This window comes from Dermacentor andersoni, chromosome 4, assembly GCF_023375885.2.
Source record: "Dermacentor andersoni chromosome 4, qqDerAnde1_hic_scaffold, whole genome shotgun sequence".
Lineage (NCBI taxonomy): Eukaryota > Metazoa > Arthropoda > Arachnida > Ixodida > Ixodidae > Dermacentor > Dermacentor andersoni.
Window position 1 is genome coordinate 55,952,730 of NC_092817.1, and position 22,711 is coordinate 55,975,440.

The following is a 22,711-nucleotide window of genomic DNA, read 5'->3' on the forward strand; positions in this document are numbered from 1 at the left end:
GGAAAACAAGCGAGAAGCAGGCAAGCAGACCCGTGCCTACACCGGCCGACGAATATTTGGAGATCATGCGACTATGACCGATAGCAAGTCAGAACTGTTTGGTAGCCAGAGTTAGAATACGCATAGGCTTTGGGCTTCACGACTCTGTACTTGGAACGATCGTCATCTTTAACCCCTCCCCACCCACCCACCTCTTTTCTTTATTTGGGCGGGCAACGAAGCATGGGCAATTCTCCCAAGACTATACGCCTAGAACGTGTGATGCGGACTGTCATTGGTGGCCACTTCAGAAAAGCACCTGAACTATAAGGGATTCTCGTAACGCCAACGTAAGAAGAATAAGAAAGCGAAAAAGGAGGAGAAAAGAAAGCTCGTGTGCAATAAGCACTCAAGTGTCGGGCGCAGAAAACTTAAAACCGCAATAAGGACCAACGTGGGCCGGGAGGAAGGACAGTGCAATACGCTGTTCGAACGAGAGCACAACGTCGATTTAGGCACGAACGATGCCGGCACTGGAATCTAGTTCACCACGTAAACCTGCTCCTAGTCGCCCTTTAGGAACGTGAGGACTCAACGCTCTTTTGGGGCACTACGCTGCACTCGCAAGTGTTGGCCAGGCCATGCCCTGTGGATATGGCTGTAACGGCAAGACGGTTCGAAGACAAGAAACAAGCGCCGTTCCTATTTCTGCCGCAGCCCATCAGTGCGCGACGAGCACAGGAGCGCGCGGAGTCGTAGCTCTGCCGGCGCAACAACACACACACACAAGCGGTCGTTGTACGACGTGGTGTCGAACGCGACAACGGAGTCTCTCCCACGGCGTCCCCCCGCACATCCGCACGCACGTGCCGAGGAAACACGATTAAATCGCGAGGAGGGGTCGCGATGAGACGAAGCAAGGCAGGAGGAGGAACGGGTGAGACGGGCTATCGCCTCGCCACTATCTCGGACTCGGGGCCACATTTATAGAACCTGCCGCGTTGCGCGCGCGAGCACACGCACCACGACGAAGGAACGCGATCGCGCTGCGGCAGCAGCACACTCCGATCCGGCACTCCAATCTTGCGGGGCAAACACACCACCACACTCGTGCCGTCGCAGCATCCTGTCAACAAACACGGCACCGCCGATCCGGTTATCTCGTCTTCGCGGCGACGGCTTCCTCGGGAGCGGCGCGCGTCTCCGCTCCCGAGCACGAGTGGAGCACGGTGGACGGAGCTCGCACCGACCAGTATAGCATACTGACCCCCAGCCCTCCCACCCCCCTTTCCACTGTATTCCATCCACTGAGCTGTCCGGACAAACGGCGAGCAGTAGTAGCCGAATGCCCTGCGCTCCCACCCTTCATCCACATCGCTGAATACGACTGAACGTAAAAGTACACCCTCGGGACACGTTCGAATAGCTCCACCGAGCTGCTCCGCTCGCGGCGGGCTACAATAGCACTCTCCGTCACGGCGACAGCAGATGTCAGCCACCGGCGGCATGTCCCGTGATGTGGGCGCTCGACATAACAAGGTCTCTATCGGTAGCGGCGCCTCGTCACGTGGACAGTATTGTTCGCCTGCGGACCACCGGTTTGGTAAACGCGGCATAAAGCGACCGCTCCCTTTTTACACACGTCTTTTCAGTATGCACCGTCACAACAAGACCCCACATGCCTACGAAGTCAGGCCAATGCCTGCTCACTTCTGTTGCCTGCTTGGTTGCGAGAGAGAGAGAGAGAGAGAGAGAGAGAGAGAATGAGCGAAAAACATTTTGCGAAAAACACCCAAGACTGAGCTTTCGGTGTTCCGTTTCTCGGGAATTCGGATTTTAACACGCTCACACGCACCGTCATAAGTGATAAGGCCCTTAGTTGCGAATCTGCCACTAAATGCCGTACTCTGGCTCTTCGCGTTTTCAAGGTCGCCACCAGTTGAGCACCCAGAAACGCGCCGTCAGACCAAGCGAGAGTTTCGACGGCCAAGGAAGAGTTTAAAAAAAGAAGAAAAAAAAAGCTCGTCTCGTTCTCACGTGAGCTCTCTTCACGGCATCTCAGACCAAGTAAAAGTTCGAAAAAGGTTCGACACGTCGTTCTCACGCTAGATCGAAATAGAAGCGCGCGCACCCATGCAAGGCTCTCGCGGCGGCACCCAATCCGACGGCAGCGGCGGCGAGGGAAGCGCCCGCGTTCGCCCTCCGTCGCCGCATCGCCTTTCATTCGCCCAGAGAACAATCTGCCCGCGAGGGCTGAAACAATCGCAGAAGAGGAAATACCACGCGCGGCCGCCTCTTGCGCAACCAGAACGAGGCTTCCACAAACGAACAGCGGAGGAGAACGTGGAAGCCAGAGGCGCAGAAGGGAACTGAAGCAACAACAAAACAAAAAAGGGAGACAAACGACGGGAGTCGAACGAAACGCGAAAGAAAAACACCCCCCAGAATAGTCAGGCGGCGGAGCCGTGGAAACAGCGGATAGCCGTTGCGCAACGATCGCACGCGCGCGCGCGCTCGGGGTGTCACTTTGTATCGCGCGCCTCCCTCTCCACCAACCGCGCTTTCCCCTTGATCCGAATTGCGTCACGTCGCGTATGGAGCCGCCCACGCACTAAACGGGCCGCCGCTGCCGGATGGGCGCCGATCGCGCGCTACACTGGCCGGCCGACCGCGAAGAACCAAGCTGCTGATGGCGCGTCGACGCCGCTACGTAGTCGACTCGAAAAGAGCGAGTACGGCCCGACGTGGCGTGAGCGCGCGCGCGCACGTTACGTCACGTTAGCGAGAACAACAGCGTCTATAGTTCGACCGATGGTTCGACGCACTGGCGCGGCCAACGTAACCGGACGCGCCCGGCGTCGAGCGACGCTCGCCCGCGCGAGGAGCGAGCTACATCGAGGGTCAAGCGCAGTTAGAAGCCCCGGCAACGCCTGAGTCAAGGGCACGGCCAAGGCGCAAATTAAGCATTTAATTGAGATAGAGGAGAAAAAAAATTTTACGTCAGCAAACTTCTCTACCTTCTTATAACGAGTGTTTGAAAAAGAAACCTTGAAGGGAATAAATAAATAAACAAACTTGGGAGGGGAAGGGGAAACCTTCTGCCGTTATTAGCATCACAATCATCTCCGTAGGCTAGGGGCTTAACGTGTGTGATGGGCGCCCGAACGTCGGACAACGGGGAAACGTTCTTAACGTGATAGTTTTGCAAATAATAGTGGACCCGGTGTATGAAGTCAGGTGGTGCATCACCCGGCAGAAACGCTTCGAAAGCATGACTCAATTATGCGTAACAAAACGCTATTCCGTCGCCGTCACGAGATACAGTTTACACGGAACGTGTCCTACGCTTTTGCGAGTTGATGCCCTACATAGGAGTTATACAAAGCTATCCTGCAACCAAGCCGCAATCTCGAAAACCCCTTTATTCGCTGCCCAACACCTTTTTTGCCACCCGCCCGAACCGCAACACGCCGACAAGTTTAAAACGTTCACGTTCGATAAACGGTAGTGCGAAACGAAAAGCAGCACGCGCAAGTATACACGGCGGCCGACTGCTCGGAGTCAGCACCGGTGACGGCGAAGGCTTTTTAATGTGAAGCCGGATCGTGCGGTACTATAAACGCGAGCCAGACGCCGTGAAGCCGAAGGGAGAGCAACGGATAGCGGCAGCTCGATCCTCAAATCGCCCGCGACAACGAAGCACTCGCACAGTTGCTCTCCGCGATAGCGTCACGTTTTCATCTCTCGCCTCGCTGCGACGCCAGGGGCGACGACGAAGACGACGGAAGCCTAAAAAAAGAAAAAAAAAAAAGAGCGCGCGCGAGTTCTTCGCGTATGGGCCGCAAGCGGCGGGGAGACGTGAGCGTAAAAACGATGGCCTCCGGAAGGATTTGCATGCGGATCGTTTGTCACCGAGGCCGATCACGCTGCACTCCGCTCCCTCGCTCGCCGGCGCCGCCCTTCCCGCCGAGGAGCGCGGATCAATGAGCGGCTGTGGAAACGGATGCGAGTTAAACGCAACAACCGACCGCGACGAAGAGCCGAAGGAAGTGGCCAGATGAACTGCGCGCGCGACGCGCCGAAGGGGTGAGAAGCGGATAATAAGAACACAAACAAAAGGCGGGAACAGACTATAAATATATATATAGGCAGATACCGAGCGCGCGCGGTAATCATCGCCGGGCGGAATTATTAATCCGTCGCCTTTTATCTCTCTCTCTCCCTCTCTCCTCGGCGTCGCACTTCCGGCCGCGAACCCGGCGCCTCCGTACCCCTTTGCGCGCAGTCACCCCGTTTATTCGCCGTTTCCGTCGATTGGGCGGCGGGTGTATATGGGAGCGTGGGCGGTGAGGGCCTCTTGCAACCCGCCGGCGTCACAGGCACGCGCGCTCCAGCGACCGCATCCAGCCAGATGACTTCCGGCCGCCGGCGCTACAGCGCGCGTGGCCCCGCCATCGCAGAGCGCCCCTTCTCCCTCTGCTATTGCCTCCGGTATACTGTATACTAGGGGGGGCGCGGCGCTGATTCACTTCGCCAGAGAGAGCTGGCCGTCGGGTCCCTGGCCCGGCGAGACTGATGGATGGGTCGCGCCGCGACGGCAGCGCCGAATTGCCCGCCACGACCCCCCCCCCCCTTTCCCTGCCTGCTCACAGGCACACAAGCGAGGGGGCTTCCCTGACCCCAGACGTGGTCGGACGGTGGGTGCTTTTCTGCGTGAATAACAGAACGCTGTGCCTGCAAGTATATTCATCATCATCATTCCTATATTTACGTACACTGCAGGACGGAGGTGACCATTAAGCCCGTCTTGCGCCAGCTGACACCATCCTATGCGCGCAAATTTACCAATTTAGCAGTAACGCCTAAATCTCCCGCCATCCTCGACTTCGTTTCCATTCCCTTAGCACTCATTGCGCAAGTCTAGTAGAACACCGATTATATGGTGTTTTTGCTTTATTTTGGGTAACGGTAACCATCGCGTGACACTTGTTCAGGACACAGTTCTGCGGCATGCGCTGTGAAAAAAGTGCGTATCACAACCTCGGTTAATGATAGCGCCAAAGCAAGACGTCCCACATTATGCCTGCAGTGCAACCCCCGGAAATTTCAAGTGAAAAATCAACTAACCCGGCATAAACGAGATCAGTGTCACATAACCGTAAAAAAGAAGTAAACACAGTGAGCAGACACAGCAGTCATCTACCCTGCTTGTCTTAGGGTCCACATATAGAAAGGCATGATGAGGTTTCCGTAAAATGCGGCGCTCCTTACACGCCGGTTCTTCGACAAGAAAGAAATAGCTGACAGGCGAATCGTTTATGCTTCATCGAACAAGCGCGCTCCCGAGAAATGCCGTCGTCGTTGCTCGCAATATCGACGCTAACAACGATGCTTTCTTTTTTTCTGGCACAGCGATCATCAGCCCCCCCCCCCCCCCCCCCCCCGCTTCGTTTACAGCCACCGATATGGGAAGCGAAGGGCAGCGTCAACGTTCCTATTCCACTCGTCTCTCACTCGCTGCTCGATATGAAACCGGCAGCAAGCTCTTCGCTTCTCTGCCCAACTGCAGACACTCCCTCATTTCATCATCGAGACCCGAAAAGAAGAGACAGACGGTTTCGGGTTTCTTCGAAACGCGCTCAACGGATGAAACGGCTTCCCAGGTTGCGCCAGCTGGCGAAGCCCGCCCTCCGTGACGACTTGCGATGCAATCGGGCAAGAACGAAATATTTGAAAGAGAAAAACAAAACAGAGAAGCACAAGTGGAGGTCGGGAGGGGAAAGAGGGTTACGAGGAGGAGGCTGAGAAAAGGGAGGAATGGGACAAAATAAAACGCTACGAACGACTGCGCCACCATCACTGCCACCAACGAACTGTCAGTGCCGTTCGCGACGCTGGCGCACCGACCGACCGAGACGACGTGCCCCCAACGCACTGCCCCCCCCCCCCCCCGTTTTTCTGCCCAAACAAGCCGTGTCAGCTCAGCTACCGTCTCGTCGTACGAGCCGGTGAAACGAGCCTTAAGAATGGGAGTTTGGGGACGGGACGTCGCAGGATGAAAGAAAGCACGGTGTCGCGGGGAAGAACGGCCTTTTGACCGACTACGCGAGAACGGGGGAAAAAGAGGACGAAGGGAAACCGAGAAGAAAGGCGGGCACCTGGCTTTCCGCGTTCCGCCGCTGCCCGTTTCCCCCTCCGCCGCCTAAGTAGCCACCCCGCGCGTCCTCTGAAAGGAAAGAGGCAAGGACAGGTCCGCGTTCCCCAGCAATGCCGCCGCTGCTCAATGAAACCGCCCGCCATGCATACCGGCCTCGCGTTCCGTGAATAGGAGCGAGAAGGGGAGCGGCCCGCTTCGGGGAACCCCGCCTCTCCTTCCACAGCTGAGCCCGATACACCGCCTGCTTAGGCTCGCTCCTTTCAACTTCCTGCAGTTCCCTTTCTCGGGAAACCTGGCGCACGGCTTCACTCATCATTTTGGCGACGCAGCTGAGGCCGCACAACCGAGGGAGCTAAAGCGGAGAGAATGAAGAAAAAAAGAAAGAAGAACCAGTTGGTGCAACGAACAAAAAAAAAAAAAAAACGCGCACCAGCCGCCGATGCAAAGTAGCGTGGGACTCTCGAGAGCCGTTCATGCGGCGAAGACGGAGAAAGCTTTGAACGTATTTGAACGTGAACACATGCGCCGCGAGCGTTGGGGAACAGGAGACCCCAGTCAGGTCGGGAGGGAAGTACAATAGAGAGGCAGGCCTACAACGCCGCTGTGGAGAGGGTGCCTCCTTTTCGGCACCCCCGCGTCCTCCCCCCGGCCTTCCAACGTACCGGCTCTCCATCTTTACCGAGCGGTCCCACAACCCAAGCGCGACTACTGCTTGCACGTTGTGGAAGACAGGTGGTGCGGGGTTCCCGAGGTGCCGAGCCACCTGCTCTCGCGAGAGAACCAGGTGGTGTTCGTTCACCGGCAGATTGCAGGGGCGATTCAGAAGCCGCAACGGAAAGAAAAAGTAAGAAACGGCGAGCACCTTCTCCTACACAGCGGACCGGTTTCCCTCCGCGCGGTGTTGGCCTCACATCACCTCCTGAACGAGAAGAGCTCGCTCAATGAGCGCCGCAACCGTTACGAGTGCACCCTATCATTGATTACGAGGCCCAGCCTCATCGTACACTCAAGGAGGCCGGCGGGGGTGGGGAGAGAAAGAGCGAGGAGGAGGACCGCTGCTGAAGACCTTCGTGCAGAACGCCGACGACGACGTAACGTGAGCCATCACAATCGCTCACGAGGCAGCCACGTCGTCCTGTCTTTCGATATGCGCTCCGAAACGCGAAGAGGGGGAAAGCTTTCGAGTCATCATCATCATCAGCCTGGTTACGCCCACTGCAGGCTGATGAAGATGATGACTCGAAAGCATTCGAGAAGCGACCGGCAAAGGGTCCTAACGCGGAGCTTAGGCAACAGCAGCCCAGGGCTTGCGCGCGCGCTCCGGATACACCATACGGGGTGATCATTGTTAAGTTTCACGTAATTCTAGTCCCTGAGCTGGATTATTCAGAGAGGCGAACATTATTTTCACATGAAGTCGAAACACATGTTCAACTAATTAACATAAGTTCACTAATTAACTGCATAATTAGATACGTTACAGCACATATGTTAATTTACGAATTGTAGCCGGCGAGTTTCAAAGGCGTATCCACTTAGAATGAATTTCCAGAGTCGCACCAATCTGGAGATATGCGCCATCGAAATCACTGTCAAGATGCCTAGTTGTTTCACTTACTTTTTTAACGAAATGCTCTCTTATACATTGAAATACAAAAGTAAACGGAACGCCCGTGTATTCCATCCGGCACTTTGGGAAATAACGCTTCGAAACTGGTGTCATCCTGCGAATTCTTCTCAAGTGGACACACACGTTGCAAACTCGCCGGCTACAATCCGTTATCTGCAATACGTGCCTCAAAATAATTAATTAACCAGTTAATGAATCACTTTTGGCTAATTACATTTAATTAGTCGAATATATACTTCGATTTCGCGTGCTAATAATATCCGCCTCTTCCAATAATCCAGCTCAAGGACAAGAATTATGCCATCTGCCACAGGCTATCAAAAAAAAATTCCGCAAGACTTTAAAAAAAAAAATTATCACCTCGTACATTCCCGACTTGCTAGGACGAGTTTTCACAGTCGGCTACTCGTTTTGTTGCTCCCCCCCCCCCCCCCGCCTTATGGGGAAATCTGTCACAACGCGACACTTTTTCCCCAATCAACAAGCGGTGCTTTCATTTCCCGTCCGTAAAGCAGCCCACGCGCTTCCTCAAGCCACCGAACAACGCCCTCGTCCACAGCTATATTACGCGCGACGACAAGCACGTCGCCGACGGCATTTTGGCGGCCACGTGGCGCAGGACGAACGAGGGTGCACTCTTCGCCTCTCCCCCAATTTCTCTCTCTCTCTCCCTTTCTCGCCAGCGACGGGGCAACTGGTCTGTAGAGGAAAAAAAAAAAAGAAAGCGCCCGTCCGCGCAGCCAGAGGCGCAGCCAAACAACGCAGTCCCGAATGGAGTAGCGCGCCGGACGGGAAGAGAACGGAACAAACACACAGCATCCACGCCGGCGGTACGCAGGGGGACAGGCGACCGTCTTCACGCCTCATCGTGGCGGAGGACGAAGAAGAGGTCCGTCGTCCTACAGCAGCATCGCGCGTTCCACCCTCCCTCTGTGCCTCCCCGAGATGCTGCTCTATATTTGTCGGGACGGACGGACTGTTTGCACCGGCATTCGGGGGACCCTCCGACATCTCTGCCTCCAGCTCTTTCCTCCGCCTCGTCTGCTTCATCCTTCGAGTCTCTCTCTTCGCCGCAATGCTCTCTCTCTCTCTCGCCCTCAGATCCACAGAGAAAAGGACCGCAGGCGCCTACAAGATCGCGCATTCCGCCCCCCCCCCCCTCCCTCACCCCTATATTCCCCACTTCGAGGAACGCAGTCAAAGGAGCCGGCGGCGGCTGGGGCTTACTCAGAAGTTGAAATGCCAGGAACGCCGGAGGACAGCGCAGAATAGACAGTGATTGAGAGAGGAGGACGGCGGGAAGAAAAAAAAAACTAATACAAGCCGCCCACCTAAGACATGCCGCGAAAAACCTTCATTTCCGCACTTCGGTCGCGGAGAGAGAACAAAGCTCGCGAGAAAAATGGTCTCTCTGCAAAGGAAGTAACACGGTAGATGAAAACAGGGTGGGAAGGAGGTCCCGCGCTTGCCCTTCCTCCTCTGATCCCAGATGAGGTTAGGTTCTCAAGCGGGCAGGAAAGAAGGGGGTTTCCTAACGAGGGCTGCATAGCGCCTTCGCCCGTTCAGGACAGGCAAGAAAAACTCGGGGGGCGGCCGAAATTAGCGAGGTTCTTGCTTCTTCTTCTGTGACCTTGTAAGTACCGCTGCGCGGGATTCCATGCACGCCGCTCAGAGGAGACCGAAAGAAGGAATTTCAAGGTCACCATGCAACCCCTGGGATGAATACTCTCTCCCTCGCGGCCATTCACAGCCCGTTAAGTGAAGCGGCAAAACCAAACTGACTGTGTCTCCGGACGTGTTTTCGGTGCGGCGTCGTCCGCGCGTTCCCTTCACCCTGCGCGAATTACGTCGCTGAAATTCTGGTCGGAGTTTGATAGCAAAGGAGCAGACGCCCAATGGAACTGCGTCTCGTGACTGTTGCACTAAGTGAAACAGGGGCACCGACGGTCGGGCGACGCTATATGATATAAATAGGCCGGGAACGCGCCCGATGTGGTCTACCTTTGGGATCTCAGAACCGGTGAGCCAAAGCTGGCCCTGCCGCCACGTTGGGTCACGACTCACAAGTGAGACTGCAACCACAAACAACTGTGCTTCTGCAAAATCCAAGCCCACGAACGCGTATACCATCGCCCGTACGCCTACTCTGTCTCTCTCTCTCTGCAGAACAGCGCAAAACGAGGAGGTCAGAGCAATCGCCTCATTGTACGTCATACTTCTATCGATAGATATTTTCCTCTGTGTGTGTCCGTCGAATCTACGGCAGCTATGCTCTTGAGTCTCTCTATGGAAGAACCCGGGCCACCGTTGGCGATGCCTCTGGGAGGTACCCAAAGAGTCGCATCTTCAATATATCAGAGAAGAGGCGGCGCGACGATACAGATGCAGGTGCTGGCTGATGCGATAATAACGCCATTCGCGATAGAGGAAAATAACCGGGTTAACGCGCGGCGCCTCGAAATATGCCGCCCGATCGAGCCAGGCGCCGGGCGAAACCCGTGAACTCGGGTGTGCGAAAAACGAATCACTACGCGAGCTGCGGGTGGTGGGGCACGACGAGTCAGCACTCTGCGCAACTGGGTTTTCCGCAAGACGTGACGGAAGCACAGCCGCCCCCCCCCCCCCTCGCCCCCACTGCGGAGCACGCCGGAGGCAATGAGAAAGGTGCTGAGTGAGACTGGCACGGGGCGGGTTTCCCCGAATGCACGGAACCTTTATGCAGAGGGAACGAGCTGACGACAGTGCGCGATAAACGAGTTAAAACCGTAACAAAGGACAAACCAGGGCCGTTTCCTTCCGGCTCCTCCTGTCGAAAGTGGGATGCTAACAACGATGGAACCGCAAGTATAGCTGGGTCACAGAGCGATGTGATACAGCTGGTCAGCGCGACGTTGGAAAGGCAAGGAAAGCAGCATATCAGTTACGGATCAAACGTGAGTAGTTGTATTTCTGATTGAGAGGTGGAAGTGCGGCGAATGATGTGACGCGCCGAAAAAGAAAAAGAAAAGACGGCGGTGCAGTAACACGGTAGGTTATATATAGCAACTGACGTGCGGCCACTCAATGAATGGTCGGTATAGTGTTGACACCCGACCGGGGTTTTCCTATGGAGCATAAGGGGAGGCATTTGTCCTTTAGGCGGCTCATTTGGAATGCCCTGCTGATGCTGATAACCAGTTTCTTCACTCGACCCCGCTGCACGGCAACGACGACGCGCCGCGAAAATTCTATCCCTACACACACCGAGAGCAACGAAATCGCTACAGAACGCGGCCGTCCCTTATCGCGCCTGGCTGCATCATTCGCTCTCGCGCGACAGCCCCGTTTCTGGCCGACAGCTGCTAGGCATTGTAGCAGCGGAAGGAACGTAATTCTTCACCATCACTCACAAGTGCGACACAGGCTCCTCTTCCACATGAAAATGCTCTCGCCATCATTCGCCGATCCGGTCACGCAAGAACGCCAGTGAACGTATAGCGTGTAGGCACCTAAGGTATAAGGAGCGGCAAAAAAGCAGCAAAAAAAAAAAAGAAAAAAAAGAACAGTTCGCACGCGTCCTCCCGTCACGCGTGCCGCCGCCGAGCAGCGTGCACTAAGCAAGGAGAGGAGGAGCCATCTCTCGCCTCGAACATCAGCAGCCAGTCGGAAAGCCTGGGTTCGGGCCACGGGCCTGAAGACGACGCGGCGACGAACATGTGCGCGCAGGCGCCCGCACGTCGGACGCCAGCAACGCCGCTACTTCTGCCGCCACAAAACACGAGCAGACGACGCCCCGGGATCGCGAATGCGCGAGCTCAGAAGCCGCCGCAGCGGCTGTCTCCGCAAGGCGAGGGGCCCCCCCGAGTACAAGTAAAAATGATAAGACAAATGAAATCCGCAACGCTGTCAGCACAGTTGCGCTTTCCTCGCGAGTATGTCGCCAACTTATCCATTATCGCGTTACAAAGCCAAAGGCGCGTTTATAGTCCGACGTCACCGGCGCGCGGGCGAGCGTCGCTCGACGCCGGACGCGTTGTGTTTGGCCGCGTCCGGTCACGTTGGCTGAGCCATTGCGTCGAGCTATAAACGCTGTTGTTCTCGCCAACGTGACAGCGTGTGAGCTCGCGCTCACGCTACGTCGGACTATATTTGGCCCTTTTGCACACCAACGGTCACGCTGTCAGCGTAACCGAGCGAGTTGCGTAAGCTTTAATGTGCCTCGCAGTGAAGTAACAGAGAACGCGCTACGGGAGCGCCGCAACGCGCGTGCGTTGCTGTATTTACATTCCTAACGAGAAAAGTTCTGCTTGGCACGATTACGCGCAATTTATGAAGTAGCCATAAAACGCTGCGTCGGGCCAGTTGATGCATATCAGCTTCGTGTAACAACTGTGTTCGTCTCCATCGTTTCCGTGCAAATTAAAAGCGCGAAAACATGCAGAATACTTTTCGCATTACCAGCCCGCACTTACACTGCGAGAGCAGCGCTTACTGTCGCCAAATTCGCGACGCACTCACTCCTACCACGGGTACGCACAGCCCGCGATCGGGAAGGAAAGCCCGCAAAAGCAAGGAAAAGACAAGCGTCGTCGATCGGGCGCAGGGCTCGGACGAAGCAGCAGCAGCATTCTTGGCAAGCCGCAAGCGCTGCGCATCTCCACACTCGGCACTTGTTGTTATAAGGCAGCGGCAGCTTTTCGGGAGAACTCCATCTTTGTCGGGACGGCGGGGTTAGGGAATCGATCTTACGTGGCTTCGAAAAAAGAAAAGAATTGAAAAAAAGAAACCTCCACAGACCAAGAACTGACGCTTTATTCATTCCGCGGAGTTTCCTACAAAACTTACTAGAGGGAACTCTGGCACTACGATCGTTTAGCTATACAATGGCGATGATAGTTGGTGCACGTATCTGTCTAATCACGCTCGTTGTTTCAGACGCTTTTGCGGCGTTATAAATAACGCTTTATGTTCCTAAATTCCCAGGCAATCGTAGTTTTCCAAACAGAGCGAGCCGATAAGGATGTGTGCACACGCACATTCACTGGGAACTGTTTAATTAAAGCGCAATTTAAAACAAACGCAATCGTTTGAAAATGATCAATTAGCGAAGTGACAAAGCCGTCGAAGCTTAGAGCAAATCTATGTACTACCCCCAACAACATCAAAGGTAAACATAGGGAAGATAACTGCCTGGCTGGAGACAACTGAATTAAAGAGAAGGAACTCTCCATCCAAAAATTTATTTTTAAAATCCTCGTCGTTTCGAAGCCCGATCGGCTCCTCCTTCAGGGGTGAGGCGTAGCGGTGCTTATATGCGTGTTTGGCGCCAACGTACCCACGCTGGCTGAACCACCATATCAGCAGGCACCGTAGACACCAGCGCCCGAGTCACATCTAGTAAAGCTCTACACAGTACGTCCTCGTATTATGAATTCAATGGTTGGACGGGGATCAGGCGAGTCCGCAGGTGACGGTAGGCACAGTGACGCGAGGATCGCTTTAGTGTAAGTCGCACAAACAATACGACGGCGTTTTCGAGACACACCACTTATACGAGGTATACGAAAGGGCGAAGGCTTGTCATCTCAATGGCTCAAGGCCGCTTGCGAACTTTAGACAACGCACCCGTCAAACACACAATAAGGGGAAGGGATGCCACCTATACAGGAGCTCTAACCATTAACGGCCAGTATATCAAGCGCTGTAATAGCAAGCTGCCTTCGCAAGCTCAGTGCCATTTACACTGCTCGTTATTGAGAGCATTGCGGTGACAGTTTCAAGAGAGGTCAATGAGAGTGTGCAGCGCGGAGTCGACTCCCGAATTGTGCACCACCACAACTCGCTAGAATGAACGATGATGGAAAGTCGATTCGCACAACGCAATTTCTTTTAAAAGCTCCGGTACCTATCAGCCCGTCGCAGAGAAAGAAAAACCTTCCGCGGAAGGGCGCATCTCCGCGATTACGGCGAAGCGACTTCGCTACAGCCACATCGTGGTAGTTTCCTGCAACACGCTCTCAAACGCAAGGTGCAAAACAACAATAATAATAAGAAGAAATAGATGTACGACAATAAAGGAACATGCTAGAACGAAGCGACAGCTGGATACGTGAATGGCTGCAAAAGCCCCCAGCGAATAAAAACAAAAACCTCTGAAAGACCACCCGCCGCCCACATCACCGTCTTCACCGGGCTTCCGCGGTGTCTCGCACCTAGCAGACGTGCCGCGCCCTTACGTAACCTGCGCTGCTGGACCGGTCCCACAGTGCGAACACGGGAGCGACGAGACTGCGCAAGAGGGATGCTTACGGCACCCGACGGGGGGCCTTGCTACCGGACAAACGAAACAAAACATCCCCTCACCTTCGAGGGAGAGAAACGAACAGCGAGCGAAAGTAAGGTGCAGTATAACGTAATAACGGAGTGCAAGACAAACGAACAAAAAAAAATGAAAGCAGTGAGAGAGGGGATGCTTGAACGCGTTAAAAAGAGCACTGAAAGACGTGGACAATGACTACCGGGAGACGCGCACAACCCTTCCTGCAGCAAGAATACAAAAATGAAAAAGAATCCCTCGGCGGCAGTGCCGGCTCTGCTGCAAAGCAGCAGGAGACGGCGGATGCTTTCGGAAAGCGAAGCAATAAATGCTGGCAAGGAAGTAGGAAGAGGAGGAGAGAGCGCCAGTTTCCGAAGGGAAAGGTGCATCGATCCGAGACCCCCGCCAACACGGTCGCGGCCGGCACCCTGTATTTGGGCGTTCCGGCTGCCATGGCAACCGATGCCGGCGACTAACCCCCCTTTCCCACCTCATTCCCTCCACCCTCTTCCACGCGTCATCCCACCGCCGCCGCTGCCCGAGGAGCGGCAAGCCCGGACGTCCCTGCAACGTCACGACGTCACGTGGTACGCCGTCTCGCACGGCGGCGAGACGGCCGCCCGCCGCCCCCACTCACCCCCTCATCTCCCGCTTCCCCGTTCTATCCCGTCGATCCGGAGAGACGATTTTCTGTTTTACTTTTATTATTATTCCCGCGCTCCGGCCGCCTTCTCTCGTCCTCTCGTTCTTTGTCTCCGCAGACGGCGCGTTTTCGGTGCCTCCGGTTACCCAAAGATGGCGGCCCCGGAGCAGAGGCGAACGACCGGCCGGCCAGGCCGGCGGCTGCGGCGAAACTTTTCCTTCAAGTGCCGGATATCGGAAGGGCCGCCGCCCCTTTTCTCCATCCATCCGCCCCGGCGGCGGAGAAGCCGCGCCGAAAACGCCACCGCCGCCGCGTCTGGTCGCCGTCAGCGTTCGTTTTCCCGGGTCCGTCTCGGTGCGCGCATTACGTCATCGATCCGAGTCGCCCGTCACGCGTGCTGCCTCGCGAGAATGCGTCCGTCGTCGTCTACGGACGGTATTGCCAGCAGCTCTGGCGGGAACTCGCGAGTTACGCACTTGTCCCGCTTCTCTGACGAGTGGGATGAAGGAGAAACCACAACAGCGACCTGCACTAATGAGGTTACGTGCATGGGGAACTTTTTGCAAAGCGTAGCGTCAGGGAGACGTAACAGAAGTGAAAGAGGGACGCAGAAGAGGAGAAAGGAGAAAGACGCGTCTTTCGCGCTGCAAAGGTTTCCTGCGATCTATAGTACACAGAGTGGCCCGCTTGCAATCGAGTACTGTGAAAAAAGCACAACGACGTTTAGCTGAGCTATCCCACAGTTGCTCGCGAGTTCCACTGCGGCCTTTGCAAACGCCCGAAACGAAAGAAGAAGCTAAACGGAAAAAAAAAGAAGGGGAAAAAAACGAGGCACGCATGCGTTCGCCCCAGCTCGAGTCTTATTTCTCAACAGACAATGGCGTCGTGCACATTATTCTACGAAGTCGATATAAACTGAAGAAACTGAATGATGAAGGGCGAAAGGGAACCCCTTTCCTCCTCACTCCACCTCGCACGACTGACTGCCCGCTACGAAAAAACCGACGCTCCCAATTCGTCTTCGCATAACAAGTAGCAGCTGTTTCCTCGCCTCCACCCGGTAACTCGCTGCACGAGGCAGACGGGCATTCGTCCGAAGATGCGCGAGCGACCGTGGAAACGGGAAAAGAACACGAGGAGGAAGGGAGGGGAGGGAGGGGGGTAGCACTTCGACAACGCTGAGAGGTCCGATGCCCCCTGGTGGTAGAGCCAGGTGCACGCGACACCTGTCAGGGGGCCGCCGCAAGAAACAGGCGAAACGCCTGAAGCGACGGAGTAGCGAAGAAGAGGGAAAAAAAAAAAGAAAGGCGGGACTGGCAGACTCACCTTGGAGAGCTTCTCGCCGTCGTGGTGCGGCAGAAGTGTCCGCAGCGACTGAAAACCGGCATTGATGCTCTGCATGCGCCTGCGCTCGTTGCTGTTGGCGATCTCGCGCCGGATCCTCTTCTCCTGCTCCATCTGCGTTTTGGGACTCGTCGGGCGGTTGCTGAGCCGGCTGCGAACGAGAAAAGAAAGAAAAAACGCGCTCGTTAGACACTAGACGCGATAAAACTACGCAACCAACGTCACCGTTCTACGCGACATCACGTTCGGACAAGAACAGCGAAAAATGGCCGCCGTCAGGCCTATCGCCGACCATTCCATGGCGGCTGACAGGCATCCACAGCTGATCAACCCAGCGAGAGACTCACGCTTTGTTCGTACGGCGGTTGTCTCTTCTCGGGACTTGACTCGGGCGACGGGTTCCGGTCATCTCGGACGAATCTTCGCCAATCGCACGCACTCTCGACAAACGCCACCCACCGAGAAGCAGCCTCTCCAACACCGTCGCAGTGGATCAAAGAAAAGGCGATGCAAACGCAAAAGGAACGGCGTCTACACTTCAACGGCCGCTCGAAGAAAGACGGTGTCACCTGACCGCCGGCACGCATCTCCTCGGGCACGCGCCGTCTGAGCTCGCACCGAGCACGAGTGGGCAAAACAAAAGAAGTCATCGTGTACGACAAGGGAGACGAGAAGAAGGGGAGGCGCGAGCAGGAGGAGAGACCCAATAGTCACCACGAGCCACGGCACCCGATGCGTTAGAAACACGTGCCTTTTTGGCTTCGAGCCGAACGCACGGTTCGCACGCGGGCCAGCGTTTGGAACGACGGCGAGAAAAAACGAGTGACCGGGCGAGAACGGAGAGGCCTGCCAGGTGCGTCAGAACATGCTGTAGGCCGCGTCTCTAGTAGCCTATATTTATATGCCGCGTCTCTAGTAACCGCACAACGCAGGAAGTGGCACAATACGGTACCTTCCTCTTAGAAAGCACACCGACGCATCAATATCGTGGATGAGGTGCTAATAACGCAACAAGTCCCCAAAAGAGGAAGACGCCGGGCACAGCAACGAGAAGAATGTTTGCACTAACATGCCCAGCGCTTCGGCACTGGCAGCTGCACGTCGCGCCGTAATGAAGTGGTGTTCGTCTCCACTGCAGTAACGAAGGCGCCCACAGCGTTGTCCAAGCAGCCGACCGAATATACTGAGGTTTGCTGAGGCAGGCAAGACAATTAAGCACACGCTAGTGCTACCATCCGGTAGTAGCTGCCGAGAAAGCAAACACCAATATTGGCGACAGGTATCGTTATGGAGTTCTCAAGAGTAGCTTCATTCGTGACCTACTACGAAATCCAAAACGCCACGCACTGCGAGCGAACGCGCTTCGGTGATAGCGCTGCCGGCGGCACTCAGGAATCCAGTTTCGAAGAAACACTCGCTCGCCTTTCACGAGAAATGAGGGGCGCTTATTCATTAGAGTTATAGCACTGCGCTGCTGCTATGCTGTTTTCCGCTGTTACGACCCAACGAAGCGGCGTTCTGTTACTGCGTCTACAAGGACGCGGGTTCGACTGCCGACCGCGAAGAAGATACAGAACGCTAATGGAAACAGCTGTCTGTGCACGGTAAAGGCGCCCAAGCGGTCAAAATGAGAATCCGCAGCATTGCGTTACGCCGTCTCTCATATACCTAGTGCTGCTTCGAAAACGCTGAGCCAAATGAATGAATGAATGAGTCAATCACGGCATCTGTCAGGAACAAGATTCTAGCAGGCTAGCTAATGCGAGCCGATCATGCGCAGGACACACATCGCGTACACGGTGACCCGAGAAATACAATGCCAAATCATTCTGTTATTTAGGAGGGCGCTCCGAGTCCCAACAAGTTCAGTGCAAATAGCCATCCTTCAGAAGCACGAGCCGGGTCGCTCGATACCATTCACCGTCGCTTGGTCCGCCCGCAATAGCGCGAGCGAATTTCCCACAACAGGCGGTGGTTACGTAGCGCAAAAAAAAAAAAGGGGGGGGGGGGGGGGGGGGGGCGACGCTGGCGTCACGCGCGCAAGAAAATTGCACGCTTCTCGGCGGAACTATTTCGCGTCGCGCCACGTGCAATGCAGCGACAATGTTGAGGCGCCGGTCGCGTGTTTACCGACACGAGCAGCGAGGCGCCGACGGGTCAAGGCCACGGAGAGCTAAAGTTTGCTACTGGACGGATTCAAAGATGAGGGGGCTGAGTCGCCTCTTCCCCTCCGGTTCACCCTCCCGGAGCCTGACCCGTAACTCCTGCTGAATCAACGGAACGTCGAGCGCAGGGCCCCCCATCTCTGCACGCTGAGGTAAGCGTCTAGACTTGAGCTTGCTGCAAATATCCGGCACTTAGCTACGCAAGACTCGCTTCCTGCGGCCGACGCAGCGGTTAAGACGCTGCTATGGCGAACCGTTTATAACCTGGCCCCGCGCCTAAAGTTAGTGGATCTATCTGCCCCACTCCGCTTCGGGTAGGCAGCAGCAGCAAGTTAACACGTGACATTATATTCAGAGATGCGCGCAAATGTTTAAGTATACTTCGTCAGTTGTGAGGTGTACATCGTCGGTTGTACGCGCTGACAACTGCGCACTGACCTTACATAGCCGAGAAATCGCACGAAGGAGGCATAGCTATAGGTACGCCGACAAAGATCAGCATTTAAACTTCCAAATACACGCCATTTGCATGCACTTCGGCAAAAGAGTGGCCTCACAGCAGAAACAAACACGGACCGACGCAAACGTTTTACAACGCGTCACAGCCGTGTACGGCAAATCCGCACAACTGATTTGCTATATACAGTGTTCCCACGCTTCCAGTTGCCGAATGATTCGGCCGAGCGACGCAATTTATTGCCAGCCCAAGAAATACAGTGGAACCGGGTTCGATCCCTAGACTACAACGAAGCGTTCGTGAAATACGAAGCTGCTCTGTGGTGGCCAATTACCTTTCCACGTTATACCTGTAGTACAACGTACCTTCCACCTAAACATAAAAAAAAGAAAGAAAGAGAAAGACCCCATTGTCTCACTTGCAAGACTTTTCGGAAGCGAAAGAACAAAGCGAGCGCCGACGGCACGTGCGGTACATCCCAGCGCCGCTGTCGCCGTCATCCGAAAAAATCACAATAAAAAAAAATCGCGCGTTCTTTTTCTTCTCGAGGTAAATTGATTGTCCGCGACAATATTGTGGAAACATACACACACCATGCACGCAGGAGCGCGAACATCCGCTATTCGATTTGTCACGCTGAACGGAACAATTGTCGCCGTCCCACACCGACTGCCACCTTCTGAGAAAAAAAGGAAGAAAGGCAGACCAAATCCGGCACTCGCTGCGGTCATTCGCGTTTCCGCAGCGACATCTGCGACGCAACAGCGCGCGTATACAGTCGACCACGACGCGCGGCAATCCAGATAACGCGTCGCACGACGCGCACGAAGACAGAAAAGAAAAGAAATGGATATAAATAGAAGGCGCGTCAGCACACTACATAAAAGAGCGCGCGCGCGCGGTGCGGCTTCGCGTCTCACGTCCGTCGCGTCGCCACTCCGTGACAAGATCATCCGAGGCGGCCCCGTGGCGCGTCGGTAAAGCATGGGTCCGCGTCGCCACGCTCACGTGCTGCCCGCGCGTGCAAGCGCGAACGACGACCCCCTCCCGGTGTGCCTCGAAAGAGCGCGACGGAGAGAGAGAGAGAGAGGGGGGGGGCAAAAAAAATGTCGAGTCCCAATATACGAGGCACGCCGTGCGCGCAAGGTCACGACGTTACACGCAAACCAGCACCACGACCGCACCACCAATGGCAATGAAAAGTCACTCACGCTCTCTCTGCCACGCTCGGTATACGGCGGCGACGTGGGGAGAGAAAACCGTAGCAGCGTCGTCGCCATACACGTGGGCCGCGCTGTGAAGGCAAGCACGCCAGAGAAACGAGAAATATAGAAAGAAAAAAAAAACGTAAGAGAAAAACATTGCGAGAGCCTAGGCGGGGGAGGCCACAGATTGACGCGAAGCCAGCCAGCGTGCGCAAGCGCGTATTTGTGTATGAATGCCATGGGTGTCGCTGCTGCTGCTGCCTTCGCTCGTCGGATCGTCGCCGAATTCATAACGCAGTCACGAAAACTTCCGGCCACGCAAGAAAGACAGAGCACGCACCCCCCCCCCCCCCCCCCCCCCCTCACGTTCTCTCATAATTCACCGTCGCCCCTAGCTCCGCGACCAGGAGGAGGAAGAAGAAATAAAGTGTAACGGCGACGCAAACAATGACCCAGGCGCACGGCGCGGACACGAAGACGACGAAGCTGCCCGGGCGGTTAACGTCCGGCAGCCACCGAAACCTCCCCCCCCCCCCCCCCCGCGAGGCGGGCCGGAGCAGACGCAACAGCAGTATCCACTCGCCGCAGAATGGACACAACCAACCGAAGCCTGAGGGTGAGGAAGGGGGGGGGGGGGGGTGCTTCTTTCCTCGGACCACGGGTCGTCGTGACCGACGCCGAAAACGCAAGCGTCGACGAGAAGACATGGCCCCTGCCAGTCCCAAGACCCAAGCGCGCGCGCGCGCCGGAGCGAAAGCTGCGCCGAAAAGACTGCGACAAAAACGAAACCGCACAAATTCCGCCGCGTCGCTCTCTCTCCCAGAGCCGGGCTGATTTCCCGTCCACCAATAGAAATCTTGCGCACGACGTTGCTCGAAAAAGAAGAGCAACGGGTGGAATATAGCAACAACAACCCCCCATCTTCTTTCCTGGCTCACAATATCGCAGTCGTCGCGGTCGTCTACGACGCCGAAGAAAGAAACACACTCGCCGGCTCACGGCAATCGTCACGACCTTCACGGAAACTCGGCAAAGGAGAGCAAAATGAAATATGGAACGCTCAAAAGAAAAGTAATGAAAGAAAACATGCGCTGAGTGCGTCGGCAGACACGCGCGCAGTATACAAGGCCCGGTAGGCACGGGCCATCATTCGCTCTCACTGCGGCCTCGGCGGCGGCCCGCTAATGCTCGCCGTGGTTGGAGGAGGGAAATGATATTCCCGAGTTGCGGGGCAGCGCGGAGAGGGGGAGGACCGAGAGACGGAATGGTCCCGGGATGACCTAAGAAAAGAAACGAGACACAGCCGGTCACGGCCGCTTTCGAAATCCTTTGTGTAGGAACCTCCTCTTGATCCGTATTTTCTTCCTTTTGCCGTTTGCCAAGCAACAGCAGCAGCCATACATGTTATATTACACGGCAGGCGCCAGAACCTGCCCATAGGAGTGCTGCACCTTCAGCGCACCACCGCAGCAAATAACGAGACAGAAGTTTACAAAGGAGCTACAAGCAACAAGCTTTGCTACTGCACGAGCGCAATTTACTAACACATCTCAAAGTTCAACTTTAATGTCTCCTTTTAAAATACACGCAACGGAGGTGCGGGAAGCCGCAACACGCACGCGCATTTTCATCCATCACAAGTCGTGTCGTCCCTTGCGTTGTCCGCGACGAACAGACACTTCGCGCGTTTACCTCAGTGCGCGGCCAATTAATGCACGTTCCTTGCGCGTTGCGACGTGCAGTCGTATCGGGGCCGATCGACAGCCAACGCCACCGCAATTAGATCGCCGTCGAAACACGCCAGCACCGGCTCGGCAGTCGACGATGCCTTGGTCTCGCGCAGCAGCAACTGTTGGCGACAATGACGAAAGAGCCACGTGGGCCACCGAAGTACACCGAAACCCAGAAGAATACGGGCATGAGACGCTACAATCGTATGGACCAGCTGCAACGAACAGATTCGCTACCCAAGCAAGGCCTACGAGGACAACTACCACCGTACACGGACTCTTGCCACATGTGTAGTGCATTATATCAGCATACCTTACATCGCCTCGCCACGTGCAAGGCAGTGCACCGAACCTCTAGGTCTTCGAGCCGCCTCTGGCTACTCCTCGAGATAATGTACACGACTGCTGGCACTGGGCGTCGGTATCCAGGTTGGTATACAAGGGTACTGCTGTCACAAGGTTACTACGCTGAAGTATCGACCTGCAAGCACCGTACAGGTAGAAGCCAACCGCTCCTACACGGTCCTCGTTTTCATCCCTTCCTGCCAATGACGCAACAGCACATTACCACAAAACATAAGCATTCGACAATGAGCCGCATCTATTGCGGTGTCATGCATTCTCACGGGACCGTGCGGTTTTCTTTATTGAGAAACAAACGTGTCGCTGGATCCTGCGCCGCTGGATCCGGAAAGCGCAGACGTGCGTGACCTCTTCTACGCCGGGAGCCAAAGAAACGCGACCCACATCGAAGCCGTTCCAAATACTCGACATTCAAGACGCGGACTATTATCAGTCACAGAACAACATCCGGTGGAACGAAAAGCTATCAAGACGGCGAAGTCGCTGACGGACTGCACAGGAAACACCAACCGACGGCATCGCAGCTCCTAAGTTAGAAGCATTAGATAGGCCCACTTCAACCCCTCCGCAAAGCCCGCGATTCAACTGCAATGAGAACCATAAGCCGCATTAACAAATTATATACGAGCCCAGCTCACCCGCCGCACGAAAAGCCAGCGCGAATGCTGCAAGCAAAGCAGCGCCAAGGGCATAATTTCATAAATCCGAAGCGATATCGTGGCAAACTAAATGTACCACACTCC

At 55.4% G+C, this 22,711-nt stretch overlaps 1 protein-coding gene across 2 annotated transcripts in view; it reads right to left on the reverse strand.

Annotated features, from left to right (window-relative positions):
- crp (transcription factor cropped) overlaps positions 1 to 22,711 on the reverse strand; it is a 68,423-nt gene that overhangs the window by 40,269 nt on the left and 5,443 nt on the right. Inside the window, exons 1-2 of one of the 2 annotated variants that reach the window (XM_050184393.3) lie at positions 16,396 to 16,790; positions 16,031 to 16,199 (exon numbers count right to left, since the gene is read on the reverse strand). In XM_050184393.3, the coding sequence (XP_050040350.1) occupies positions 16,031 to 16,199; positions 16,396 to 16,457 (231 nt within the window). In that variant the 5' untranslated portion in view covers positions 16,458 to 16,790. Of the gene's footprint in view, positions 1 to 16,030; positions 16,200 to 16,395; positions 16,791 to 22,711 lie in introns of those variants that run through there. The other variant, XM_050184392.3, reaches the window with a different exon arrangement.